Raw genomic sequence first — 25,142 nt, 5'->3', positions numbered from 1 at the left:
GTAGCTTATTACACTGTTTACATTTTCACTACTTTAAGTGACGTTTAAGACAGGTGGTCTTGGTAATCGTTAGGTCTATTATCACGCGGTTCCTGTTATAATTCAAGAGAGTGAGACATGAGGCGCTATCCAACCCGGCTGTATTTTGGAGCTAACAAGTTCAACTAGAATATCGGGTTCGAAATCCAAATGAACAAATTGGTATTTTCTGATCTGATCCATCTGAGCAAAAACAATGCGAACCGCCCTCTTGGAAACATCTTTCAAACAGGGAGGTCTGTTTGGTGACGGCAGATATATGAATGCGAGACCCATAGGTTGAAAGAGGGCAGTTATCCGAGAGACAGCACGACTCCCTTCCCGGTGGCTGGCCAGGATGAGACCGGGACGGTACTGGGAAGGGTAGGGTGGTGGGCGGCTCCTCCCAGATCACGGCCACGGTGGGTGGAGTGTGCCGGAGGTGGGTCTTAGCCTAGGGAGGCGTTTTGCCCGAGTGCGGGCGGATGAATCTGGTTTAACCTTTGGCCACATATTTATTACTTTAAGGATTTCAGCTGTGAAGGGCAGACTCGGAATTCACCCCAAACAGCCGCAGCATGGCCGCCTCGGACCTGGCGAAGCTCCGCATGTCCGCAGCTGGACGGGCGATCGCAGTTCTCACCAGTGGGGGAGACGCTCAAGGTAAGCAATGGGATGAGAGCTATGTCAGTATACATTTGTATATATTTGGGATTAGGCATCCAGATTTCACACAAGGAAACAATGCACCTTGTCCCTTCCATCCTCCTCAGAGCATCAACCGTTCACAAAGAAGCTGTTATCAGTAGGAAACGCAACATTTGGAGACATGAAACGAAATAACTGGGACAGCTGTTCAATCGATGAGCTGGGGGAGGGCAGCTGGAGTTGGCGAGGGAGGTCAGGGATGCGTCGTTTGTCTGCTGCCCAGCAACTAACATGGAACAGATGCGAACAGTAGTTTGGGGAAGTCCTTTTTCTGTTTCATTCCAGCTGTTATGACATTACTTTGAAGAACAAGCGGCGGCCATCTTGGAACTTCTTGAACCTTTTTTGACATTGTATACGAGCAGTCTAGCGCACTCATTGCCTATGGGATACTCTGTTTCCAGCCGTAGGGTTTTAAATGTAAAAAACAAAACTCCGGATCATTCTGATAGCTGTGCTCTTTATTCACTGCAGTTTGAATGAAGCACTAGATAACTAGAATGCGTTGTAAAATTAAACCAATGACTGGTATTCGTATGACATGGCTAAGGTAGTCAGGGGCACGTTTTCCGGTCCTGTTATATTAACAGACCCAATACATTTTGGGAGTTGTTGTCCTTTTTCATCGTGTTGCGGGTATTCTGCTCATGCACAGAACTATGCATAGGAAACCAGGACCTCAGTGAATTGTGGTGTACCAAAAAACGTACCTCAGTACCCTGAACCCCTATCTGACTAGCATCAGTGTCTCATTCATTTTCCGTACTACAGCGAAGCTACCAATGATTAGACAACCCAGAACAAGCGACTTGGGGTACTCTCTGGAATGGTGGGAATCAAGAACACTCTTTCGTTTCTATTCTCGTATCAGTTCACAACATGAGTAATCAGAGACACAGTAAAGATTAAAATGTTTATTTTTAACTACGTGCTCTAAGATTAAGTATTTTGGCTAACATAAGCAGGCAAATGATTAGAAATAAAACAGTCAGCATTGTTACAATTCCATAAAACACAAAGGGAGAAATCATGTTATAATGATAGTGGAAACAGGTCTTGTAGCATCTTGTGTACCACCCTTCCCTGGCTAGGAGCTAGGTTTTATAATAATAGAAGTTCTCTAGATTTAAACGAGGAACCCCAGATCAGCTGAGGTGAATCACATCACAGGATCAGCAACTCTCTCTGTAGATGGAAAGGTTTCTTCCAAGTGCCATGCATCATTCAGAGTTTCAGATATTTGCAGCTGTGTGCGTGTTGTGTCTAGAGCGTGGCCAGATCAACCATAATCAACAGCATACATTGTTATTTGACCTTGAAGACTTCTGCACACAGTGTACAGACTGAGGTCGTGGTGTAAGTCTAGGGATGTGAAAAACAGACCGTTCTCATGTGAAGAAAGGGAAGCAGTTTAACTTACAACAACCGATACCTGGAGTGTCGTGTGCAAAAAACGGCAAAGTGGCAAAATGGCGTTTAACTTCTAATACGCTTATGCTAACATAGCAATGTGTGCAAGCAGAACCCTGTCTTCACTACAATCTCAATTGATCCAATTGAACTAATGTAGAATATTACTCAACACAATATGGTGTTGCCAATGACATGTAATCATCTGTTAAAATTAGACATGAGACTACATCAGTTTTGTGATTTTTCAATGTCCTAAATGTGCATTTTTTTTTAAAGGAATTCATAGATTCTGCTTTTATCCTGCTAAATGTGAGGGTTACATTAAGAGCACATACACTACCTGTTCTTGCAATTGATCACATGCTTAATTGACAACCTGATATGTTTGAGACAAATGCCTCCTCAGAAATGTGTTTTCCAGGTTTCCTTAATTTTACACTGTGATTCAAGGCAAAACGTTGGACTCTCTATCTGTGACTGTTGGGAAGGCTCAACCAACTTTACCAGCCTGAACTACCTATTTTCATGGACAACGCCATTCACATTACATCCTTGCTTGATACTGCCAAAGCCGCCCTGATATAATCAAAATGGCTTCTTCTCCCAGGCTCAAAGTAGCCTGGGAGTAGACTGGACCATGCTGTGTAAAGCCAAGATTAAACAGTACAAACCTCTTTTGGAAAGTGATCTACTTAAGATAGCAGCTAAAGTTAAGCCATTGGATCACTTCATGGACCCTAGTTCCGGTAATATTAATCCAGGCTTGACCTTTCATCTTCTTCCCTATTCAATAAGTTGGTAAACCTTTCACAGTGTGTGTTCCATGACTGCCTAAAAATTGGTCAAGTCTCAACTGCCGAAACCATCTGCAGAGAATCCTAACAATTTTCTCCCTATCTCCACTTTTACTCCTTAGTCCTTGCCAAAAGTCTGCAAAAGGTACGCAAGATGACTTCACATCATTTGAAATGTAATCTCCTCAATGCACCCTTTCACTCAATCTTACCAGTCCATTTTATTTTTGATTTGCAGAGATTTATATAGCCCTGGCTAGACCTGGAGTTATCGGAGCGCTTTATAGGAGGATCAGTGAGTTACATAATTCCATCAGTTACAGGAGCCAAGTATAACATAGGAGAAAAACAGTGAATACACAATAACATGGGTTATTAGTCCAATTCTGGCTTTATTCTATTGGTGTTGGAATGTAACCCCTTGATTGGTGGTGTAACAAAAGTTTAAGGGGCTCCCCCTCTGGATTTTTTCAGGAGCGCTCAGACCTGAGTACTTTGCTGAGGGGCTCCCTTGCAAATCAAAACAAGCATTTGCAATGCAATAGGTCTCGCATTTGCGAAAATTTGAGCTATTGGCATTTGTAAATGACACTGCCTTTTATTTATGTTTTGTTTTATAAAACTGATAATAAAAGGCACTGTCATTTACAATGCCAATAGCTTAAACTTTTACAAATGCAAGACCTATTGCATTGTAAATGCTTGTTAAAATATGGGAGCATTTTTACAACCATGCACGCAGCCGTTTATAAATCAATTACTGGGAACCTTGTCAATCCTCCATGGTGGGATTGAACTGTGTAGTGCCCTGTAGCCGAAAGAAGCCACTTTAGGAGCACATGCTATGGCTAATCTAATGGCAGTGCACTGGTCTATGATATTTTCAGAAGAGGAAGGAAGCATTTCTTTAAAGAGAAACGATTTGGAGACTTAACCAGAAATTGGAGTGACTTCCTCATTTCTTGACACCCAGGTGCAAAGGCCAGTTTACTGAATACTAATAACTTCAGACTGATCTACTTGGGTGTATGTAGGTCTTAGACCTCTATATGGAGAACATTTCCATGAATTCCAGTTCAATGACTAAACACGTGTGCTTGTTTTCAGCTGGTATTTATAACCCGTAAAACACCCCTCCCCCAGACATATATATTGTGCTGGGTTTCATAGACTAAGTAGCTTAACTGGATGCAGTAGAAACCATTCCTAACTGGTCAGTTGCAATTTCCACACATGACATTCCAACCCAGCCAGTTCCATACATGCTTTACTTTCACTGCAACAAGTCTTTCCTCTAGGTCACTTTTTTTATATATATAGATATGTTTTTTTTAATGGGGCTGCACATTTCTGTAGTGGCTTGGCAGTGTTTTCATGGTGGCAGATATTGTACCTGAGGGCGCTAACCCACATGTCTGTTACTGGTATAGGTAGTAGTATTTTCATGTTTCCGCTGAAAATCAGTCAAGCACAGAAACGTGCCGAAAACTCACGGTCAAGATATGTTCCAGCACTAATTCTTGACTGTCTGGGTAAAGCGTATTTTGGGGGGGCTAACCAAAGAACAAGCATGCAGAGTAAAATGCAGGCATGCCTATGTGCATTAAAGAAATGCCTTTGAATGTTCAGTAAAGGTGTTCGGGCCGGGGAAGACTTGCAGTCCTAGGTCAAACAAGCATTGGCAGAGCCAACACATTTGATGCTTGTATGCAGAGTAGATGGGACAGTGCACACGTTGTACAAATATCAAGCCTCCTCTACTAATGTGCAGACAAAATCCTTTGAGCGGGTGCCCACCCCGCTTCTACATTTATTTTAACTCTTGAGGGAGCCTACCCCTCTTGCCGCCGAGAAGCAATCACCGCCACGGCCCTGTTCGGCAAAACCGGAAGTCAGGCGCCCTTGCCCGGGACGTGCGCGGGGCCTGCTCCGGCAGGAAGAAAAATCGGCGTGCCGTGCTAACGCGGGGCTCCGATGCTGAAGGGAGAGCCCCACGGTGGCGGCCGGAGTGGAGAAAAGCCCCGGGTCCCAGGAGGGGGCCCGGGTGAATAGTGCGGGTGGCCGAGGCTGCCCATGGCAGCGCGGGGCTCCCAGGAGTGCAGGGAAGCCCCGCAAGAGAAGTGCTTCCGCCGCGAGGAGGAGCCCCCGCCAGAAGAGAGCAGCCCGGTGAGTGAAGAAGGGCTGGGGAGGCTCGGTGTGGTCTATTGTTGGTGCCTGATGGAGGCACAGTGTTGTTTTCGCATTCTGAGCGACCCCGTCTTGCAGCGGGCCGCTCCAACGGGGATGGACGGAAGGGGGACAGGAGATGTGCACATCGCGTGTAGACGTGCGTGTTCACGTGCGCGTACACAGGCTCCAATCGCCATGCACGTGCCCATCTCCTGTCCCACTTCCGAGGCAAGTCAGCAACAATAGATCTCGCTGGCGACAGCGCTTTCGCGCTGCGTTCGCCAGGCGAGACATAAAAACAGGCGAGATGCACGATTTCATTAAAGTCTTCTTTGGGGGATTGGTCAGTTTATTCTAGAACAGGCCCTTAAAATCTTGTAAGGTGGCTAGTGCTGTCAAGGATTTACTATGAGAACTTTCTTTTGTCTAGTTTTCCCAAAATATTTCTTGTCCCCCTGTAGGCAGTATAACATGCAGTAGCTTGGTTCGTCATTGGGACAAAATAATATGTATTTCTTTGAATGCTTTGATGGCCTCCAGTGGAGGGCACAGCTCTCTACAAGATGGTTTGTGTTGCTCTCATGGTACTACACACCTCTGCTCCCCCGGTATGTAGCAGGAGCTCTTTAGTAGAGTACAGAAACTTTGCTGCTGGAAACCCCCAGCTATCAACAAGCGTTGGCAAAGCCAATAGGTATGGGTTTAGAGTACTAACACATGCAGGGTTAACATAGTAGAGCGAGAGAAAGCCAGTAGTGGAGAATAGATAGGGCTGTAGTAGTACAGGAGTCCTCCGTGTAGTTCAATGCAAGTACTGGATTGAAGATCAAAGGAAACACCCAAAAAGTCAGTAGCATTAGAAATCCATACTTCAAAGGGTTGAGCCAAGACATGATAGCCAATGACTGAAATACGTTTGCAGAAGACAGCCAATCATTGAATGGGGTGGTCCCAAAGTTTTTTCTTTGTGAATTGTTATCAATTGGTTGTTTAACTTTTGAGCTGTTTAATCCCAGAGCTAATAAGGAACATGTATTGCCAAAATCAGTTTGTGGCTGTGTTACCAGAATTTGGTACTCTTTCCTTCCTAGCTTTCATACCACTGCCTTAACAGGCACCCCCAAGAAGTAGTTTTTAGGTCGAGCCTAGCGCAGCGCGCATGCACTGCTCTAGGAAAACGATCTCTTGGAATCACTCTGGACTTTCCACATGCTCGTGTGTGTTTTTTTTTTTTTTTTCTCTGCGTTATTTCAATTGGTCTTTGCGTGTCTTTCTAAAAACACAGCATGCAATTGGGCAAAGGCGGCTGCATGTCCCACCTTTCCCAGTAAATGTATCCGCCCACTGCTTGCGGTTACGAGCAGGGGCGGCATCTATTCGGGGTCATGTCACCATCTGTTTTTAATTAGCGCGTTTGCTTCGCTGCTGTGCTCACTCGCCCCCGCTTCTCTCTCGTGCCCTTCTTTTTAACCAGCCCTCCCTTCACATGCCACATGCGCACACACACAGCCCTGCCAATGCTCTGTTAGCAATGAGAAACTTGTGCATTCGCTGTCATGCTAGGCCCATTGCTGTTGACTTGTAGAAGGAGGAAGGCAATCTTAACTTTAAGGCAGGCACCCTATTAATCTTATGTTTGACCTCACAACCGCAGGTTCGAACCCCAGCACGTCTGCTCAGCCTTTCATCCTACTAAAGGCAGACAAGCTAATTAACATTCATTTGGTTGGCAATAAACATCTGTTACTCGGCACCAAGATGCAGCATACTCCAGCCCCGCCTTCACTTGCACACTGGGATAACTTGCCTCCTATCGATTCAGTTCCTGATTTTCTTTACTGTGCTCGCTTTCTGATTTGGTACTGGCATTATATAACAGGAGGCAGCGGCGGCACGCAGGCTGCCATCTGTTTTGGGTCAGGTTTCATTTCCAGACCTTGCTGCTTTCATTAGAAGGCGCGTTCCCTCCACCCCACCTCCACAAGCGTGCGCTTTCATTTTTTCTAAAACATAAAGGAACAGAAACAAAATCAATTACGGTGACCTCTTACTTTTCAGCGGAATCATCAGCCCCGTCTAATGAGTGGGCCTTGGCCAACAAGCCTACCCTGGAAGGCAACAAGCAGCTGCTACAGTAGTTGAAGCTCCCTAAAGGCCACTCATGTCTTGGGGAGGAAGGGAATGATCCTTGTGGGGTTTCAGTAAATAGCTACATTGTGATGCTTAACCATTTGTTGACCGGATGATCATGCTTCTGGTTAAACAAAACAGAAGAACGTTAGCAATCAGCATTTTACCCTAACTGTTGTGGAGAAAAACCAAACATCTACAGCAGGTAGGCACAGCGTAACTGTACAGAGTGCATCTTTTCGCTCCCCCACCTCAGAAATCTGCAAGCACTTCTCTTTTTATTTTTTGCATTATGTAGCGCGAATGAAGGTATCAAAGCACTTTACATAAGTACTAGTTCCATTACAGAAATCTACCTGGTGGGTGATAATGTGCTGCATGGCTAAACACTTATAAGGTCCCAAAGGCGAGACCTATTGGCTATGCCAATGCTTGTTCCACTTTCCAATGACAACTCGTGATATGCATTTAATACATACATTTCTCTGATTCTGCCTTCCTCCAATTGTTATCCTCTCCACCCCCACCCGTTGTTTCCTGATCTCCTCATTCCAGCTACCATTTCTATGGCCTCCATTTTTAGGTTGCAGTCTACCAGACAACAACGTTGTCTGGTTTGCTAAAGACATCTTGGGGATATTATGAAAGTTGACCTAGGAATGCATTCTGCCCCTTTTGCGCCATTAGCTTTGTGGTTTGTAACTCATTTTCTGGCTTCGTATCTGCTGGCTTTATTTGCTTCAGGCTGTCTAGCTCAAGTTCATCCCTCTCATTGCCCAAATCTTGTTTACCGTATTCTTCCACATTCCGTATTCTGCCTTTAAATCTTGTTCTTATCTTGTCACATTTGCTATGCATTCAAAGACAGAGGTCAAATGTCAGACTGTGTCTTCCAGGGAGCTTGGTGTTTATTTTTCTTTCTCTGACTCCAAAGACAGAGATGATTTATGTGACAATCATGCTGGCTCAGGAGAAGTGCCTGAGGCATGGCTTTACAAAGTTATTATTTTTTCTAGCACACATCAAAATGTAAATTAACTTTTCAGAAGATCAAATCCATACACTAGATGATATTTCCACACAATGTTTATGCACTGTATACTTTTTATCAGTAAAACTGTATGTGAGGGTAAATGTAATGGTCATTTCAATTGAAGATGTGTTGCCTGTACTGGCAGTACGCTACCATACCATGCATACTCCACATTACCCCACTCCACTCCACTGCACTCTACTCTTTATCACTCCACACTACGCCACTCCACTTTGTGTCACTGAACTGTTATCTGCACCACTGCACTCTACCCCACACTACTATGCACCACTGCACTCTTCGCCAATGCACCCTACACCACTCTTTGCCACCCTACGCTATGCCACTGCACTCTACCCCAATTAACTCTACTCTGTACCACTCCACTATATGCCAGTGCGCTCTATGCCAATTCCCTCTATGCTTCTCTACTCTGCACCATTGCACTTTTGTAAGAAAGTGGCACTGTGTATACTGCACGAAAGTAAGGTTCAGTGCACAGAGTCCACAGTCCCCAGAGGTTTGGCAGAGGCCAAAGTTAGATATAACCTTACTCTCTAAAGTGGTAGCTTGGTCGAGCAGTAAGGCAGTATCAGAGGACAGTGTAAGCTTTTGTTGTACACTCAGTCAGCAAATGGTCTCACACACTCAAGAACTGAACTCTAGGCCAATGGTTTGTATATAAAAATATATAGTTGTTTTATTTTACAACCACAAGTAGGTATCAAAATATACTTTCTCAGAATGAGATGCTTTAGTTAAATACTTTCATATAGGCAATAGACTTTTGAATGCAATAGTTACAGTTGTTGCAATAGGCAACACAATTCAAACACAATTGTAACATTGAGCTCAATGGGAATTTCTAAGTAAATGCAATTAATTACTTTTTGGATTACTTTTCTAACCACAGGACTGGATCTTAGATTCAGTCCTGGGACATTTCCTGAAACAGGTAATTAAATAAGTTTTGGTTACAGGTATGATTTTTAAGGAATATTATTGTATTTCAAAAATTGACACAAAAACTTTTTCACATAAAATCACCAATGTTATCCTATGGGAGGAAATTCACTTAGCAGGTAAGTAGGGTTATCGTTACTTTTTCTTACTCAGTGCTGGATCCTGGATTCCGCACTGGTGCATCTCCTGTGAACAGTTGAAAGAAATCGTTTTTGTTATACAGGTGATTTTTAAGGAATATTTGTTTGTTTAAAAAATCGACAAGAATTTCTGGCAAAAACCAGGCAATGTTATCGGTAAGTACGGTTGTAATTACTTTTCAGGGTCAGTGCTGGGCACCAAGATCCAGCACTGGGATCTCTCCTTATAACAGGTGAGTAATTTCGTTTTTGTCGCTCGGCTGATTTTTAGTGAATATTTTAAAGTTTCAAAACCCGAACTTAGAAGAATTTCCAAGTTACCCTATGGAGAAAAAGTAAGTTATCGGCTATTGGGTAAGTACTCGACTGGCAGAGTTAAGGTTCTGAGCTTAGACTCATGGGTCTCCCAGGGTCAGGTAGGTACAGTTGTTACACCCTCAGCTTCACAGGGGCCGCCGGGTGCAGAGAGAGTTAGGCCCAATGTTAGCCTATGGCAGGCTTGGGGCCTTTGGTTGTTGGCTGCTTGCAGGCAGGACACGCGGCTGTGGGAGCTGGGCTCCTGGTCACTTACTCGGGGCAAGTGGGGAAGTAGATAAGGATAGATGCTGCACTCCCAGGGGCACACGGGCGGCTGGGTGCAGGGTGCTTTTGAGCAGTCAGGCGCTCAATGGATTTCAATAGAGAAGCTACAAGATGAACAAAGGCTGTAAGCTCGGGGACGGAGATTCTTCAGGTGCGACCACCACTTCAAGAGGTAAGTTGGGAAGCTGTCGGTTAGATGGGTACCGAGGAGCTGGGCGCAGGGGGCCGCAGGGCGCCGGGTGTAGGGGTGTCTTTTTGCATCGGGAAATCTTACCCTCTGCTGGTCGCGGTCCCTGGTTCTAAGGCTGCAGGCATCGTCGGGAGCGTCGAGGTGGGTCCTTGGGTGCTGGATTCGGGGACACAGTAGCCGGGGGGACGTCCTCGGCGTCTTTGTCCACTCCGGCACAGGCCAGGCTTGGTGGGTGCAGAGTGTGCAGGAGTTGTGGTTCCTGGTGGGCACCAGGGGCTTGTTACTTGCTTTGAGCAGAACCACTGCTCGTGGGAGTCCCAGTCTTTTCAGAGTCACAAGGCAGTCGGGTCCTCCGGGTTTTTCGAGGTTGCTGATCACTGTAAATGCCGGGTTTTTAGCAGGAGCAGGTTTGAGGGTAGACAGGCCTGTAGGGCTGGGGCCAAGTCAGTTGGTGTCATCCTCTTGTTAGCAGCTGCACGGCAAGTCTTCTTTTTTCTTGTTCTTCTTGCTTGTTTCGGATTTGGGATCTGAGGAAGGAAGGTTCAGGGTGCCCTTAAATACTAAATTTAGGGGTGTTACAGGTAGGTAGAGGTCAGCGACCAATGGGTCCCTTCCCTGGGGTGGGTACACCCCCTATCCTGCCACTCTCCAGTGGGAGGGGGGCAGGAGCCTAGTCCCGATTGGGTAGGGCTCCCCATCCTCAAGATGGCGAGAGCCCGGAGTTGTGCTTCACCTCGCTGCCCCCACCTGTGGGGTGGGGTTGGCAGAGGCTGGCACTCCCCCTTTCCTCACTTAGGTTTTCCCGCTGATCTTCCCTCCAGAGTGGGGGTCAGAACCGGTAGGCAAGTGGCCTGGAGAATCTCACAAAGGCGGCATGCCTTTGAAGATTCCCCTGCCCATCCTGGGGGAGGAGACCTAGCACCTCGCCCAGGATGTGCATTGTTGCAGGCCCAGGAGAGCGGATGGCTCTCTACCCAGGGGTCCAGCAACACGTCTGCTGGGTGGCAGCCTAGGCAGCCTCTCAGACAGGACGTGGATTGTGGGTTAGGTTCAGGGGGCAACTCTAAGTTGCCCTCTGTCGTGCATCTTACATTAAATCCCACACTGGCATCAGTCCTCTTGCCTTTTAATTATGTCACTGTGACCACCTAATAAACTTTCAGTGGACTCAGCTAGACATTTTTAAACCTCACCTTATCACTCTTTTCTGCACTCTGCCACTCATTCACCTATACTTTTTACGCTCATCTACTGAGAAAACACCTCTGCTCCTCCCCTCGGGGAGTTGTACCAACATCACGGTGTGAGGAGGGAACCCATATGATGAAGCATGTCACCTAACGGTGAGTGAGGGTTCTTGTCCTGAGGGAATTTTCCCCTCCTTTTCTACATAGCACTCAGCCTCCCTTGTTGTTCCCCTTCTTCCTCTCTTCTACTCTTGATGCATAGCCAGAGGATCTTCCTCGACAAGTTGTTGCGATAGTTATTTTTATTGTAAGCATATGCCTCAAACCTAGCATTAAAAAAATGAAAACTTGTTGCCTCATAAAAATAGTGATTATAAGCGTGCAATAAAAATATCGTTTATACATTTACCATTGCATATCATTTTATTAGAACAGTATAGGTGCTTAACAGTAGGCAGCTGTACTTAGAAATCATTTCTACTTTTAACACACATCACAGGAAAAAACAGATTTTGCTGCCCCAGAAAGGTACAATTTGTTTGTAAGTACTTTAATCTGAAAACATTGTATAAACAAACAAGGAGCACGAAAAAAGGATAAAGAATGAAAGGAAAAAAGCATTTGAAAATAAATGACACCGGTTTCCTGCATAGGCAAGATGGCCGCTGGTGGTTTGCAGTGAGAAGTCTCATCTCACTCCTCCTCCTGATCCTCCCAATACAACACGGTAATGAGAGTTGGTGTCTGGCTACGAGGAATTGATCTCAAGAATATTTTGGCTGTCTTGAAAAATTATGCTTTGGGCGGATTACCCTGGAAGATAACTAGATTGATTCAAGGGAAAGCTGCAAGGTATACTATACCGCCAGTCATTGGGTGCTATAAGATGCCTCCTCGTATTGTCAAAGGGTGTGATGCGAGCAAAGACAGCATGATGAAAGAGCAGCCTACCTGGGACAAAACTGACTCAAAATTGGCAACTGGGGCAGCGCCGCGAGCTAACGGTACACTTACCGTAAGGAAACCACCGGGGGAAAAAGACAGGAGAGACGCAAGGCAATGGCGAGCTGCAAGGGAATCCCGATGGGTCGACTGCTTCTAGCGATCCTCGCGACCTGAGAGATCTGCCAAAGCGGCGAAAAAGGAATCATTACTGAGGCAACCCTCGGTAACAGAGAGTTTCCCACTAAAATGTACGGGGCGCCTGGATCGGGGGAACGCCAGTAAGCGGGACAAACGGAGCGGTGTTGAACCGCGTAATCCCCGCGAGGACACAGAGGTATCCAGGCAACCAGATCAGGCGTCCGGGATGGAGTCCGTGCTGGAGTCGACATGCGCGGTTGTGGGCGGCTTTGCTGAGGAGCAGGAGCAGGCAGAGGGTGAATCCCCGGGAGAAACGAAGGAAAAGCTTGCCTCAGATTTTGATTGTAGCTTGAGAATTGAAGCAGGGGTGAAAGTTCTATCTACGGAAAATAATGCTAATATGAGCCAACACCCGGAGGCCATGGAGATCTCTATACCTCGAAGACCTGGTGAGTTGGGGGATCTACAAGACATAAGACCGGAAGTAAGCAATGAACTCGAGGTCTCTATAAATCAATAGCTGTCGGCTGAGGATACTACAGCAGACTTACTGAGTAGGGGGCCAGTTGGGGGGGCTGTCTCGCCGGACTATTTTTTTTTCAGTGAATGAGGACTCAGAGCCAATAACCCCAAGTGATGATCGTTTGGATGAATCCTCTGCCTCAGGAAGCAGCTCGGTGCCCCAAAAGTGTACTTTAAAGAAACGTAGATCACGAAAGAAGCCGAATTCACTAGGAAGTCCACCTGACCCTACTAAAAAGTTATCATGGGATTATTCTGCTACCTCACAGAGATACCATGATGCCGCCAACATGGCGCTACCTGGGGGGGAGGGACCACCTCAATCAAACCCCCAAGCAACTTCATTGGACTTACTATTTAGCACTCTTAAAACTATGCAAAGTGAGGCAAGGGCTGAAGCTCGGAGGTCAAGACAGGGGCTGAACAAAATTCATAATTCATTAAGGAAGATGAATAAGTTGTATGAGGAGGTTGCTGAAAGAGTCACACAGGTGGAAGAGAGAACGGGGAGGCTGGAAGATGATTTGAGCGATATACGGAGCTTTAAGCAAGAGCAAAGTAAAGTTTCCGAGGATATGCAGTGGAAGTTGGAAGATTATGAAAATCGGCAGCGCCGCAATAATATAAGACTCTTGGGGGTGGAGGAAGGGATTGAAGGGCAAGATGTCAGGATGTTTGTGGTGAATTTGCTAAAGGGTGCATTCCCAGAGCTATCTGCCTGGCACTGGGAAACCGAAATTCAGAGAGCTCATCGATTCCCTCTAGTGGCTAGGAGAGAGCAGAATCCACGACAAGACACTAGACCTAGAGCTATTCTTTTGTTTGTAGGTAATTTCTTGCTGAGACCACAGATATTGGAGAAAGCAAAGCCAGAATCTAAACGTACATTCAATGGTGTAGTTTTTTTCCGCTAGGCCTGACTTCTGTCATGTTACTGTAGAGCGAAGGTGGAGGCTGAGACAGCTGATTGCACCAATACAGGCCTGTTCTGCTTGGGTTTTCGGATCAGATAGAACCCGCTCAGCAGAGCCTCTCTAACCCAGCCAGAACGTTACCCCCTCCCTAGGGCCTATTCACACTAGTAACCACATATATATACCACCTAAGGACAGGGAATTCCTACTATATATATATATATATATATATATATATATATAGATACACAAGTGGCGGCCTCGCGATCCCAAACGGACCCAGGACTTCCTACCCAGACGGCAGCCTCAGCCTCGCGATCCCAGACGGACCCAGGACTTCCTACCCAGACAGCAGCCTCAGCCTCGCGATCCCAGACGGACCCAGGACTTCCTACCCAGACGGCAGCCTCAGCCTCGCGATCCCAGACGGACCCAGGACTTCCTACCCAGACGGCAGCCTCAGCCTCGCGATCCCAGACGGACCCAGGACTTCCTACCCAGACGGCAGCCTCAGCCTCGCGATCCCAGACGGACCCAGGACTTCCTACCCAGACGGCAGCCTCAGCACAAGTTCATCCTATGATTACCATAACATACAACTATTTATCAGATCCCACAAGGACTGCCAGTTTGAGCACAACCTGTTCTCTGGTTCAAGGGGCTCCTCTCTCCCTTATTCAGTTACCACTTACCTGATCAGGGTTAACATCTGTTCATGTCAAGTCACAGCTGACTAGAAGAATAGGCTACCCTCTTATACAAGAACACGCAGCACATGTTGATTCACTACAAACTGGGTACTTTATTACTCATTACATACGCAATCACATAACATTACTATGTAACACATAACCTGCAAAGAAAAGTGAAAGATTAGGTTGTACACTCTAATAAGAAAGGGGTCGACATCACCTTAGTCGTGTGTAGCCTGCACTCAATGGTCATCTAGGTTCCCTTCTCGTCTGTGCCTCGGCTCGCCTGGAAGTCACACCTCCGCAGTCACGGATCTGTTCCCTTCTCCCTTCTCCGAGTCACTGGGACCTCTTCCTCATCGGCTACTCTCTCCTCTCTGGCTATTCTGCTAGAAGAGTATCTGTCTCTCGGTTTTTCTCCGCCTTCAAGTTTGTTATCTGTCTTCCCTGGAATAAGTAGTAGCTTTACTGCTAACGGCTAGATGCCGCCTACGGACTGAAGTAAGTGCACCGTATCTGCCTCAGACTTTCACTAATATAGAGGTGCATTTCCTCATGGAAAATTCCGGCCGTAACCTGCCGCCCACCAAATTCTTGTACCTCCCCGTACCAAGGACACGTTCCCAGCCGGCCGGCCTGATGTAGTGTCTTCGGCATGAAGAAAAATACAATCCTTCGATAAGGGCTGGCCTGAACCGGTTCTCTCCAAGCGAATAACACCTCATAACTAAAACATCACCCTTAACCTAGAAGCATCTCAAGCTGCCGGAGCAGAAAGAAAGATGGAGTCTCTCCCGTTTGAGGCCTACCAGGCCTGAATTCAGCACGGCTCCATGAAATACCCTCACTACAGGACAGGTTATCCCTAATACTAACGAATCTATCCCCTAGGATATGTGTGCAAGCCCTGATCTATGGGGAAGAACACAGGATCATGTCGAAGTGCCTAGTAAATAGGCTCCATTCACTACTCTAACCCTTAGACTTGGATGGTAAGAGACTGAAGTCACACTAATCACCCGTCAACACAATAGGGCCGGGAAAATCGAGCAGTACAAGGCCTTAGGGTCAGAAGCTTATCTGCTCTACCCCGCCAAACTAAAGATAGTTACAAAAGGCCAGGTGAAAATGCTATTCTCCGAAATAAAGGTGAAAGAGTATATGGTAGATGTGCTGGGCTACAAGGAGAGGGGAGGTCATTAAAAAAAAAAAACAAACAAAAAAAAAAGGAACCTAGTTAGATTGGGAGGACAAGGTTACTGACACTGGGAGGAGGAGGCGACAACTGCTTTCTCAAGCGATCACACATAGGTCATGTTTGACCTATTTGCCTGTAGGGGGGGGGGTAGGGAGGAGGAGGGAGGGGGTAGGAAGAGGGGGATCACACAGAAAATGCAGCATATTTGGCATTTTCAGCACAGCACAGGTTGGTTTTGAGTATTACATTAGTGGTTAATATAAGATCAATGTACGGGGTTTTCTAATGACATGCAAAATAGCCTCAATTAACGTTTGTGGGCTCAATGATGTTCACAAAAGATTACGAGTATCGGCTCTACTGAAAACAATGAACCTGGACTTAATCTGTCTCCAGGAGACACATGTAGTGGGTGGTAGGGGGTTTTTGCTGGAGCAGCTGGGATTTTCTCTATTGGCTAATACAAAACAGGGGTCTAAAACTAGGGGGGTTGCGGTGTTGGGTAAAAATAGGGATATGGTAGTAAGCAGGAAGAGAGAAGATTAATGGGGTAGATGGGTGATATTGGAAATTATTTTCAGGGGGGAGAGGTTCACGTTGGTTTCAGTCTACGGCTCCACTGAGGATGATCCTGAAATGTTTCAGTTTTTAGATGCAGAGTTAGCTTTGTGGCCTGAACCGATTATTTGCTGTGGCGATTTTAATATCCATTGTCCATCTGGGGTATCTTTAACCGCGGGGAGGAGTTATTCCGGTAGGAAAAGAAAAACATTTAGGGCATTAAAGGACTTGGCAAAACATAATTCATTGATAGACATTTGGGCCACTGTTTATCCCCTCAAGGACGGAAGTACATTCTTCTCAGCACCACATAGAGTTTTGGTCAGATTAGACTACTTTTGGATATCTAATTCCCTGGTCAGTAGATCTGAAATAGAAAAGCACCCTCGGATTGTATCTGACCATAACCCCCTGACTCTAACTGTCAAAATGGGTCAGCGGCAGGTAATGGGTACCTTTTGGACGTATGAAAGAGCCCCGTTAAAGGAGGAGGCATATATTAAACACATGAAATCTTGGATCAGGAATTTTTGGGAAATAAACAGGTGGACTGCAGATTCTGGAATGGAGTGGGACGCTTTCAAGGCAGGTATACGAGGAGAAACGTTGAGTTATTCGTTATATAAACAGAAAAGGGAAAAGCAAGATTTAACCCCTTCGATGCTCATGACGGAACGGTTCCGTCATGAGCATCGGTTGAGCTGTGCTCATGACGGAACCGTTCCGTCATGGCCCCGCCCGCGCTAGAACCCTTCAGCACCGCGGGGGAATCCGCGCAGCGCTGAAGGGGTTAATGAAGTAGTTATAGAGCTAGCTAAAGCAGAGGAAGACTTATACTTAGCGGTACAGCTTTAACAGTCTGTGGAACAATTGGGCTTAAGGATAGTTAGTCTTAAAGCAAAGGCAGTAGAGAGTATTGCCAGTAAGGCTGCTGCCAGATATCTAACAAAGAGAGAGGAGGCCTATGAGTTGAGCGAGAGGGTGGGGCATATATTGGCTATTCGCTCCAGACAAAAAGCTTCGTCAGCAGAGATTAAGAAGATCATGGATGTTCAGAGTAATGTGGTCACAGAACCTGTTGCGGTAAGGGAAGTGTTTAGGCAGTTTTATGAGGGCCTGTATAGCTTAGACAAGGATCTAGATACAGGGGACATTCCATACTATCTTAATATCAGGCCAACACTTCTTCCTGAGGAAGACAGGGGTCTGCTAGATGCACCGATTAAGCTGGAAGAAGTGATGGTAGCACTGGATAGCCTTCCTGCTGGCAAAGCCACGGGTCCAGATATGATCCCGGTAGAATTCTATAAAGTTTTTAAAGAGGTATTAGACGCTGAGCTCTTCCACACTCTGCTACAGGCACAAAGAGGGGAATCTATTCCTAACTCGTGGGGAGGGGCCGATATTGTCGTCATTTTGAAAAAAGGTAAAAGCCCACTGGCACCATCTTCATATAGGCCCATTACCCTAATGAATCCGGACGTTAAAGTCTACTCTGAAATACACGCGAAGAGATTGGCCGATGTAATTGAGACTCTGGCTAGTCCTATACAACATGGTTTTATACCTGGCAAGGGCATGACACAACATATTAGACAGATATTTACACTCTTCGATGCCGTAGAGGTCCCAGGAGATCCTATGGCGGTATTGTTACTGGACGCCGAAAAACTGTTCGATAGGGTCTCCTGGGAATTCTTATGGTCAGTATTGAGATGGTATGGATTCGGCGAGAAATACATCAGAGCTATTCAGACTTTATATAATAAGCCATCAGCTAGAATTAGGGTTAACAAAGGACACTCAGCCGCAGTGCAAATAGAAAGAGGGACTAGACAGGGGTGTCCGTCTTCCCCCCTCTTGTTTGCGCTTTATATGGATCCATTTTTGCGTAGATTAGAAACTAATGTTAACATCCCACCAATAATAATTACTAATATGGAAATTAAGACGCAGGCATATGCGGACGACGTGGCAATTATTACATCTAACCCCACTCTTTCTATTAGTGCAATAGAATTGGAAGCACAACATTTTGGTCAGGTGGCAGGCTACAGTCTTAATAAGACAAAAACACAGATTGTAAGGAACTCACATGTGTCATGTGATGATAACAGAGTAGTTAATTGGGCAGTATACCTGGGAATAGTAATATCAGCAGACCTTGAGAGAGTGGTTGAGCAGAACATGACTCCCCTAATGGCAAAAGTAAAATTAGATTTAGACAGAATGAATAACCTCCATCTCTCTTTAGTGGGCTGCACGAATGTCATCAAAATGGTAATTTTGCCCAAATTTCTCTATTTATTTAGAGCAATACCATTATTTTTTGGGGCAAAATGGTTTCAGGCGTTAGAGCTGATGCTAAATAGATTTTTTTGGGCCCATGGAAAGACTAGGAGGGCGTATAGATTTATCACCCTTCCAAGGGAAAGAGGGGGGTGTGGGTCTCCTGACTTTAGACTATATTATTTGGCTACAGCACTGCAATATATGCAGGGTTTGATTGGTGGAGGGGCACATCCTAGAATTTCTAGAATGTCTACGGCGGTGTATGCAATAGTTTTGGGGGTGGACGCCGAGAATTGTTTTTTAAATTGTACGGATTTCTCCTACTTCAAAAGAACAAGGTTTAAGACCGTTATCGCCGCTGTTAATATCTGGATGACCTTCCTGAAAAAATCTGGGTTGGGCAGGTATAACGGGTACACCCGAATGTTTAAGAATAAATCCTTACCAGGGGAGATTTTCGCAGATTTGGTATTTGCAACTTGGGAACATAAAGGGATCAGGAGGATAGGGGATATTATTGGTCCAGAAGGGATTGTGCAGTTTGCTGACTTAGTAACTAAACATCAAATAGACAGTAGGAGCTTTTTCAAATATCTACAGGTTAGAAGTTTTTTAAATACTAAGCGAGAAGGGACCATAGGGTTTAATAATAATGAAATTCTAGATAAGATTGAGAAGGGGGAAGATTGCAAGATACGTAGTTTCTATGCAAGTTTAGTAGCTGAAAAAACAGATGATCTTGCTAAATATAGCGATAAATGGGCTATGAAATTGGGTATTGAGAATGCCGGTTTTCAGGAATCGTTGGATTTGGGACGCATAGTGCTTTGCTCGGCACCGTTACAATCACAGCATTATAAAACTTTATATTGCTTGTATTATACACCGGCTAGAATAGCACAATGGGGTGGTACTTTAGGGATTCATTGCCCACGTTGTAATCAATTACAGTTGGATTTAGTCCACATTTTCTCTACCTGCCCCCAACTCTCTACGCTGATTAAGGAGGTGGAGGGATTCATGGGGATGTACCTCGGGCTCCAAATTACAATTACACCTACTGTGATTTTACTGGGAATAATTTTAGATAGGGATGCTATCAATCGAGACTTTATTTTTGTAGCTATGGCAGTATTTCGACTAGTCATAGCAAGAGCATGGTTAGATAAAACGCCTCCCACAAGGAATCAATGGCCGTCCAATCTTTTGGCAGCCTATAATTTAGAAAAAGGGATCTATGAGCGTAAAGGTAGAAAGGGGAGGCAGCTAGGTTTGAGAATCTGGGATCCAATACGGAGATGGAAAGAGCAAATGGAGTAAAAATTTAGCCATGTTGTTTACATTACCCTATTTGAAAGAAAGATTAATGAATTATCACACAAGTTATTTTCTATTATAATCGATAGATAGGGTTTCTGTTTTGTTTTCTTGTTTTTCTGTATAGTTACTAATGGATGTATTCTATGCTGTGCCGTATTGTAATATATGGTATATGAAGTCTTTTAATAAAAAGAATTAAAAAAAATAAATGAAAATAAATGACACCGAAGAGCCTTTCTCTTTAGGTAGATGTGCAGATGCGATCAGACAAAATGTTTTCACTCGCAGTGCAAGAGAGGAGATGGTCGAAGCAAGAGTGAGTGACAGTAGAACTATCCAGTGGATGAAGAGGGCTGATCCAAAGACCCTGTATCTATATATATATATATGTGTATGCATTTTTATGGACACTTTTATATTACACAAGACTAGTGTGATGGCTAAAACTGTCCCTTGGAAGAAAAGTAGGAACTTGCGGGGTGTGCGGAAAGTAAACTGTTATAAAATGGTAAAAGTGGGAGGAAACTGAAATAAGATACTAGGGATCATTGGGCATGAAACAAGTGAAATGTTACCCTGGGGAGAGAGGGTGAAAAGGAAGAGGATCTACATAAACCTAAAAAGCAAACTGAGAGAACTCATTTTCAAGATTTATGGCATTCACCCCCCCCCCCCCCGCTCCCCCCAAAAAAAGCAAGTACAAAGGAAACTAACAATCTATTTCTTTTCTATAAATTGGTTTCTATCAAAATGTAAATGCTGTTCATCTTGAAAATATAAGTTGAAATGGGTTCTCAGAATTAGTAATCTGTGAATTTGTTTTGCTATGAAATGACAAAAAATATACATGTATGCAGGTTATTTTCTGTAGATGGGATGTGTGAATATCTGCTGCCTATGGCGTGGTATTCCTGCGTCTATCAGCGTGTGGCTGGTATGGTGGTCCATATGTTTTAAACATGCGTTTCCCTTGATGTATGCATTTTCTTCTGGGTTGGTGGACGCGGGAAAGGCTCACTGATGGCACCATCACTACACTGCTCCTGGTTGTTTGTACTGCTAGCTTCTGGTGAAATTGAGACAGTTCTATGCCACATTATCAACCTTCCCCTCTGTCCACAAAAAGTACCAAACCATATATATATCCTAGTCATGGTGCTGACTCTGGAAATATAGTTACGTTTGGTGTGGATTTACTATTAATAACTCCTCCTTGATGATGTTCCGGAGTTGATATTAAGGTCACAATATGTGTATACCATTATTTCTACTGTGATAACTTGATACAACACTATTGGGCCTTGAGACACTATTGTCTCCCTCAGTTGGGAAATTGCCTTCATGCTATTGTTGATCGTTTAGGTGGTTTCTATTCAAGTGGATGTCTCCTCAAACCAATTGGAACTAATTTGTTGCTCATTCCATCTTCGTCAGTCAGGAGAGCTGTAATCCTTTTTAACTTCTGCAACTTTAAAAAAAAAAAAAAAAGTAAAACATTTTTAGATAGTTGGGAGAATAGGAAACCGTATCCCCATTTTAACTCGTGTCATCACATACACGTAGCGAAAGGGGATTTCGAGCAGCCCTTTTCAGCTATTGTCTATTGTGGTTTATCTGGCTTGAGACGCTGCCTGCCATGTTTGTCCATCAACGATCGCTCTATGTGCTTTAAGCCCTTCTCTGCAACCTAAATATTGTACCATTATTTCATGATGCTTCCCTGCCCCCATTCAACTCTATATAATATAACCTTTTTTTTTTTTTTCTTTTTTTTTTTTTTTTTACAGAAGGCCTGGAAGTTGATGAGTTCTTCTGGGCCATTCAGTTCACTTTTGTATACTGTGGTCACTTCATTTTTAGGTCGAAGCCTACCTGACAGCACAGTGAAAATGTATTGTCTGTAATAGCATATCCACTCTATGCCACTGCAATCTACACCACTCCACTTTACACCACACAACTGCACTCTGTGCCATTGCACTCTACTCCACTCTGCACCACTTCACTCCCCTTTACATCACTCTACTCCTCTGTACTTTACCCTGCACCACCCAACTGTATGGCTCTTCTCTCTACCCTGCACCACTCCACTCAATGGCACTTCACTCTACTCAAACAGTTTACGCCACTGCAGTCTACGCCACTATACTTCTCTGCGCCACTGCACACTACATCACTGCACTCTACTCTGCCCCACTGGAGTCTACGCCACTGCATTCCATGCTAATATGCTCTATGCCACTCTACAGCACTGCACTGAACAACACTCTACTCTGCAACACTACACTCTCTGCCAGTGAACTCTGCACCACTCTACTCTGCACTTCTGCACTTTGCAGCAATCCAGCCTACACCACTATACTCTATGGCACTCTACGCCGCTCTACTCTGCACCACTCTATGCCACTGCACTCTATGCTACTGTATTCTATGCTATTGCACTCTGTGCAACTCTGATTTGCACTACTGAACTCCACCACTGCATTCTACTATGCACTAATCTATCTATGCCACTACATGCTACAATGCTGCATAGTACACTGCTGAATTCTATGCAGCTGCACTCTATACCACTACACTCTGCAACAGTCTACGCCACTGCACGCTACGCCAATGCACTCTACACCACCGGCACTCTAAGACACTCTACTCTGCAACACTGCACTGAGCTCAATGCCACTCAACTCTGCAATACTGCAGTTTCAAAAAGACAGCCAGCAGTGGTGTTTTTGGACGGCACCGATCAAATATCCCAATCTTATAGTTCTTTTATGCCCACTCCTGGAGATCTGACTGCCCACAAAACTCAATCCTTGGTAAATGCTTTCACAATATTTGGAGGGCAACCTAATTTCCTTGTTCACATTGAACTTTCCAATTCGAATGGCATGTATCTGTAATCACTCTTTTGTTTTCAATTACTTTCCATATCTCGTTAGGTCGAGCCTAGCGCAGCGTGCATGCGCTGCTCTGCTCGACTTTATGTAAGGGCTTTCAGAAAGCTCCCCTCACACTCGCACACGCTCGTGTGTGTGCTTTTGGTTTGGTCCAAGGCTATTGGCCTTTGCGTGTGTCTTTTTAACAAAGACGGCACGCAATTGGCCAAAGGCTCTTTTTGTCCCCCATGTTCACGCCCACGGCCTAATGCTTGCGGTTACGCGCAGCAGCAGCATATGTTTCCAATTATTGTGCCCAGACGCGGGCGCGATAATTGGAAACATATGCTGCTGCTTGCAACCGCGCGTGCACACCAGCAACTCCCGCATCTTTTTTTAAAATTTTATTTTAGCGTGGGCCCACACAACTCCCAGGCTTGTTGCCCTTAGACCTTTGTTCCTCCCTTTCTTGCCCTCTATGCTTTTTTTTCTTTCACTTTCACGGCAGCGTCACTGTTTAAATGATCAACAACCCGGCACATCTTCATTTATATCCAGGGTTTTCGGAAGCATCCTTCGCGAGCGAGGTGGTTGTGCTTTCACGTGCAAACAGAATTAAGACCAGTATCGTATGTGCGGTGCATGTAGGGAATGTGTGCGTCGGTGTGAAGAGGATGCTCACACGCACAGACCAGTCGTTTCCCAAGTCCACAGAAACGCCGCTCTTTAACATCATGACATACAAGTTAAGAGTACAGAACGCACGCACACTTACCCCCGAGTTCCCTGATAGCGGGTGGTCCCGCTGGATTCACACGGAGTGGCGGCACGGTAGAGCTCACAGGCACACTGTAAAGTTCTTTTTGTTAATTTGCAGGATGAGAGCAGCCTGTCAGGCGAGGCTCCCTGCCCACCCTCCGGTTGTCCGGAGCCACGCGTGCTGGCCACAGATTTCCCCTCTCGCTAGGCTTTGAGCACTCAACTTGACACACGGTCTCCACGACTTAAGCAGAGATTTCTCTGAACAACTGCTAATAAAGTCAAAAGCGCTCGTGTTTTCCACCCCTTACCACTCCCACATACGCCCCCCCCCCCCACGACTCTGGCTTCTTCGTGGTCTGAAATCGGTATTTCACGGTTTCTTTCATTAATCTTCGGGTCTGCAGGCCCGCTGTAAACCGCCATGTTCTGCATTTGGGGTGCTCCGGGCCTCTCTTTGTCATAGCTTCTCGACAGGCCAGGGGTCGGCGAGGCCAAGCTCCACAGCCCCCTGTAATCCGTCGCTATTTGGATGCAAATGACAGAGCGGGCCTGGACGGCGCCGTGGCCCGGTGAAAGCCGGCGTCCCCGGCCTGTGTTCACAGCAGGTTTCGTATGGGAAGGATTAAAAAATCTTCACACACTTAATGCCTCTTCTCAGACCCTAGACTGGCGCCCTTTAATCACGCTTACTAACTTCTTCTGTTCTTTAAAATTACATATTCACGGCTGAACCCTTGAAAGGTGCGCGAGCCATGACCTCCAAGCCCATGTAGTTGTCCGCATGGCAGTCGAGACTGAGCTCCCAGTGCTGTAACTGATGCCCATCTCCTCCCCATGTCACTATGTTCCTTCCAATCCCCTCTCTTTCGGTGTGGAGTGCGCCCCTACACACCACAATGTAGTGTTATCATCATGATCATCATTCGGAGTAACGTTGTATTGCAGTCGGAGTTATAATTTAGACAACACACTACCTATTAACGCTAACAGAAGAGCAAGAGGAGTGAGCATAGAGTGAGATACTTAGAGGTTTGACCCTCTTAGAACAAGCATTGGCATAGCCAATAGGTCTCACCTTTGGGACCTTATACGTGTTAAGCTATGCAACACTTGATGATGTTGCACCAAGGATATTGTGCTGGATAACTAAACTTATAAGGTCCCAAAGGCGAGACCTATTGGCTATGCCAATGCTTGTTTTTCAATTGATTTCCAGATTATGGTGTCTTTTTCCATAAAGTTTTTTTTTTTTTTATTAAGTATCCAATTCCATCACACTTAAAACAGACTCAGCCAGCGCGTTTTATCCCTTAAAGGGACTTCATCAGGACCTAAACATTGTCATAATCCATACTTTTCAGTTATTAAAATGAAGAACTCTAGTTCTTATTTTTACATAAAATGTTCTAGTTTTTTTGTATGTAATTTTTATTCTATCATAAAACCACTTCAATTTCAAGGAGTGTATCGACCAACATTTCTGTACTTCTTGTCAGGTATACAGACTAATATTTACACACCATCTCCAAATAATTAAATTGATCTGTGCAACTTTCTAAAGAGTGATTGCAGTTACCAAGTGTGTACTGCCGAAC

General features: G+C 45.2%; 1 protein-coding gene across 2 annotated transcripts in view; it reads left to right on the top strand.

Annotated features, from left to right (window-relative positions):
• Positions 1–399: 399 nt before the first annotated feature.
• Positions 400–25,142, top strand: part of PFKL (phosphofructokinase, liver type) — a 433,821-nt gene continuing 409,078 nt past the window's right edge. Inside the window, exons 1-2 of one of the 2 annotated variants that reach the window (XM_085648708.1) lie at positions 400–460; positions 547–681. In XM_085648708.1, the coding sequence (XP_085504834.1) occupies positions 597–681 (85 nt within the window). In that variant the 5' untranslated portion in view covers positions 400–460; positions 547–596. The other variant, XM_085648707.1, reaches the window with a different exon arrangement.

The sequence above is a fragment of the Triturus cristatus genome, chromosome 3_2 (genome assembly GCF_964204655.1).
Source record: "Triturus cristatus chromosome 3_2, aTriCri1.1, whole genome shotgun sequence".
NCBI lineage: Eukaryota > Metazoa > Chordata > Amphibia > Caudata > Salamandridae > Triturus > Triturus cristatus.
The sequence above is the reverse complement of the archived record's forward strand: the minus strand, read 5'-3'. Positions and strand labels throughout refer to the sequence as shown.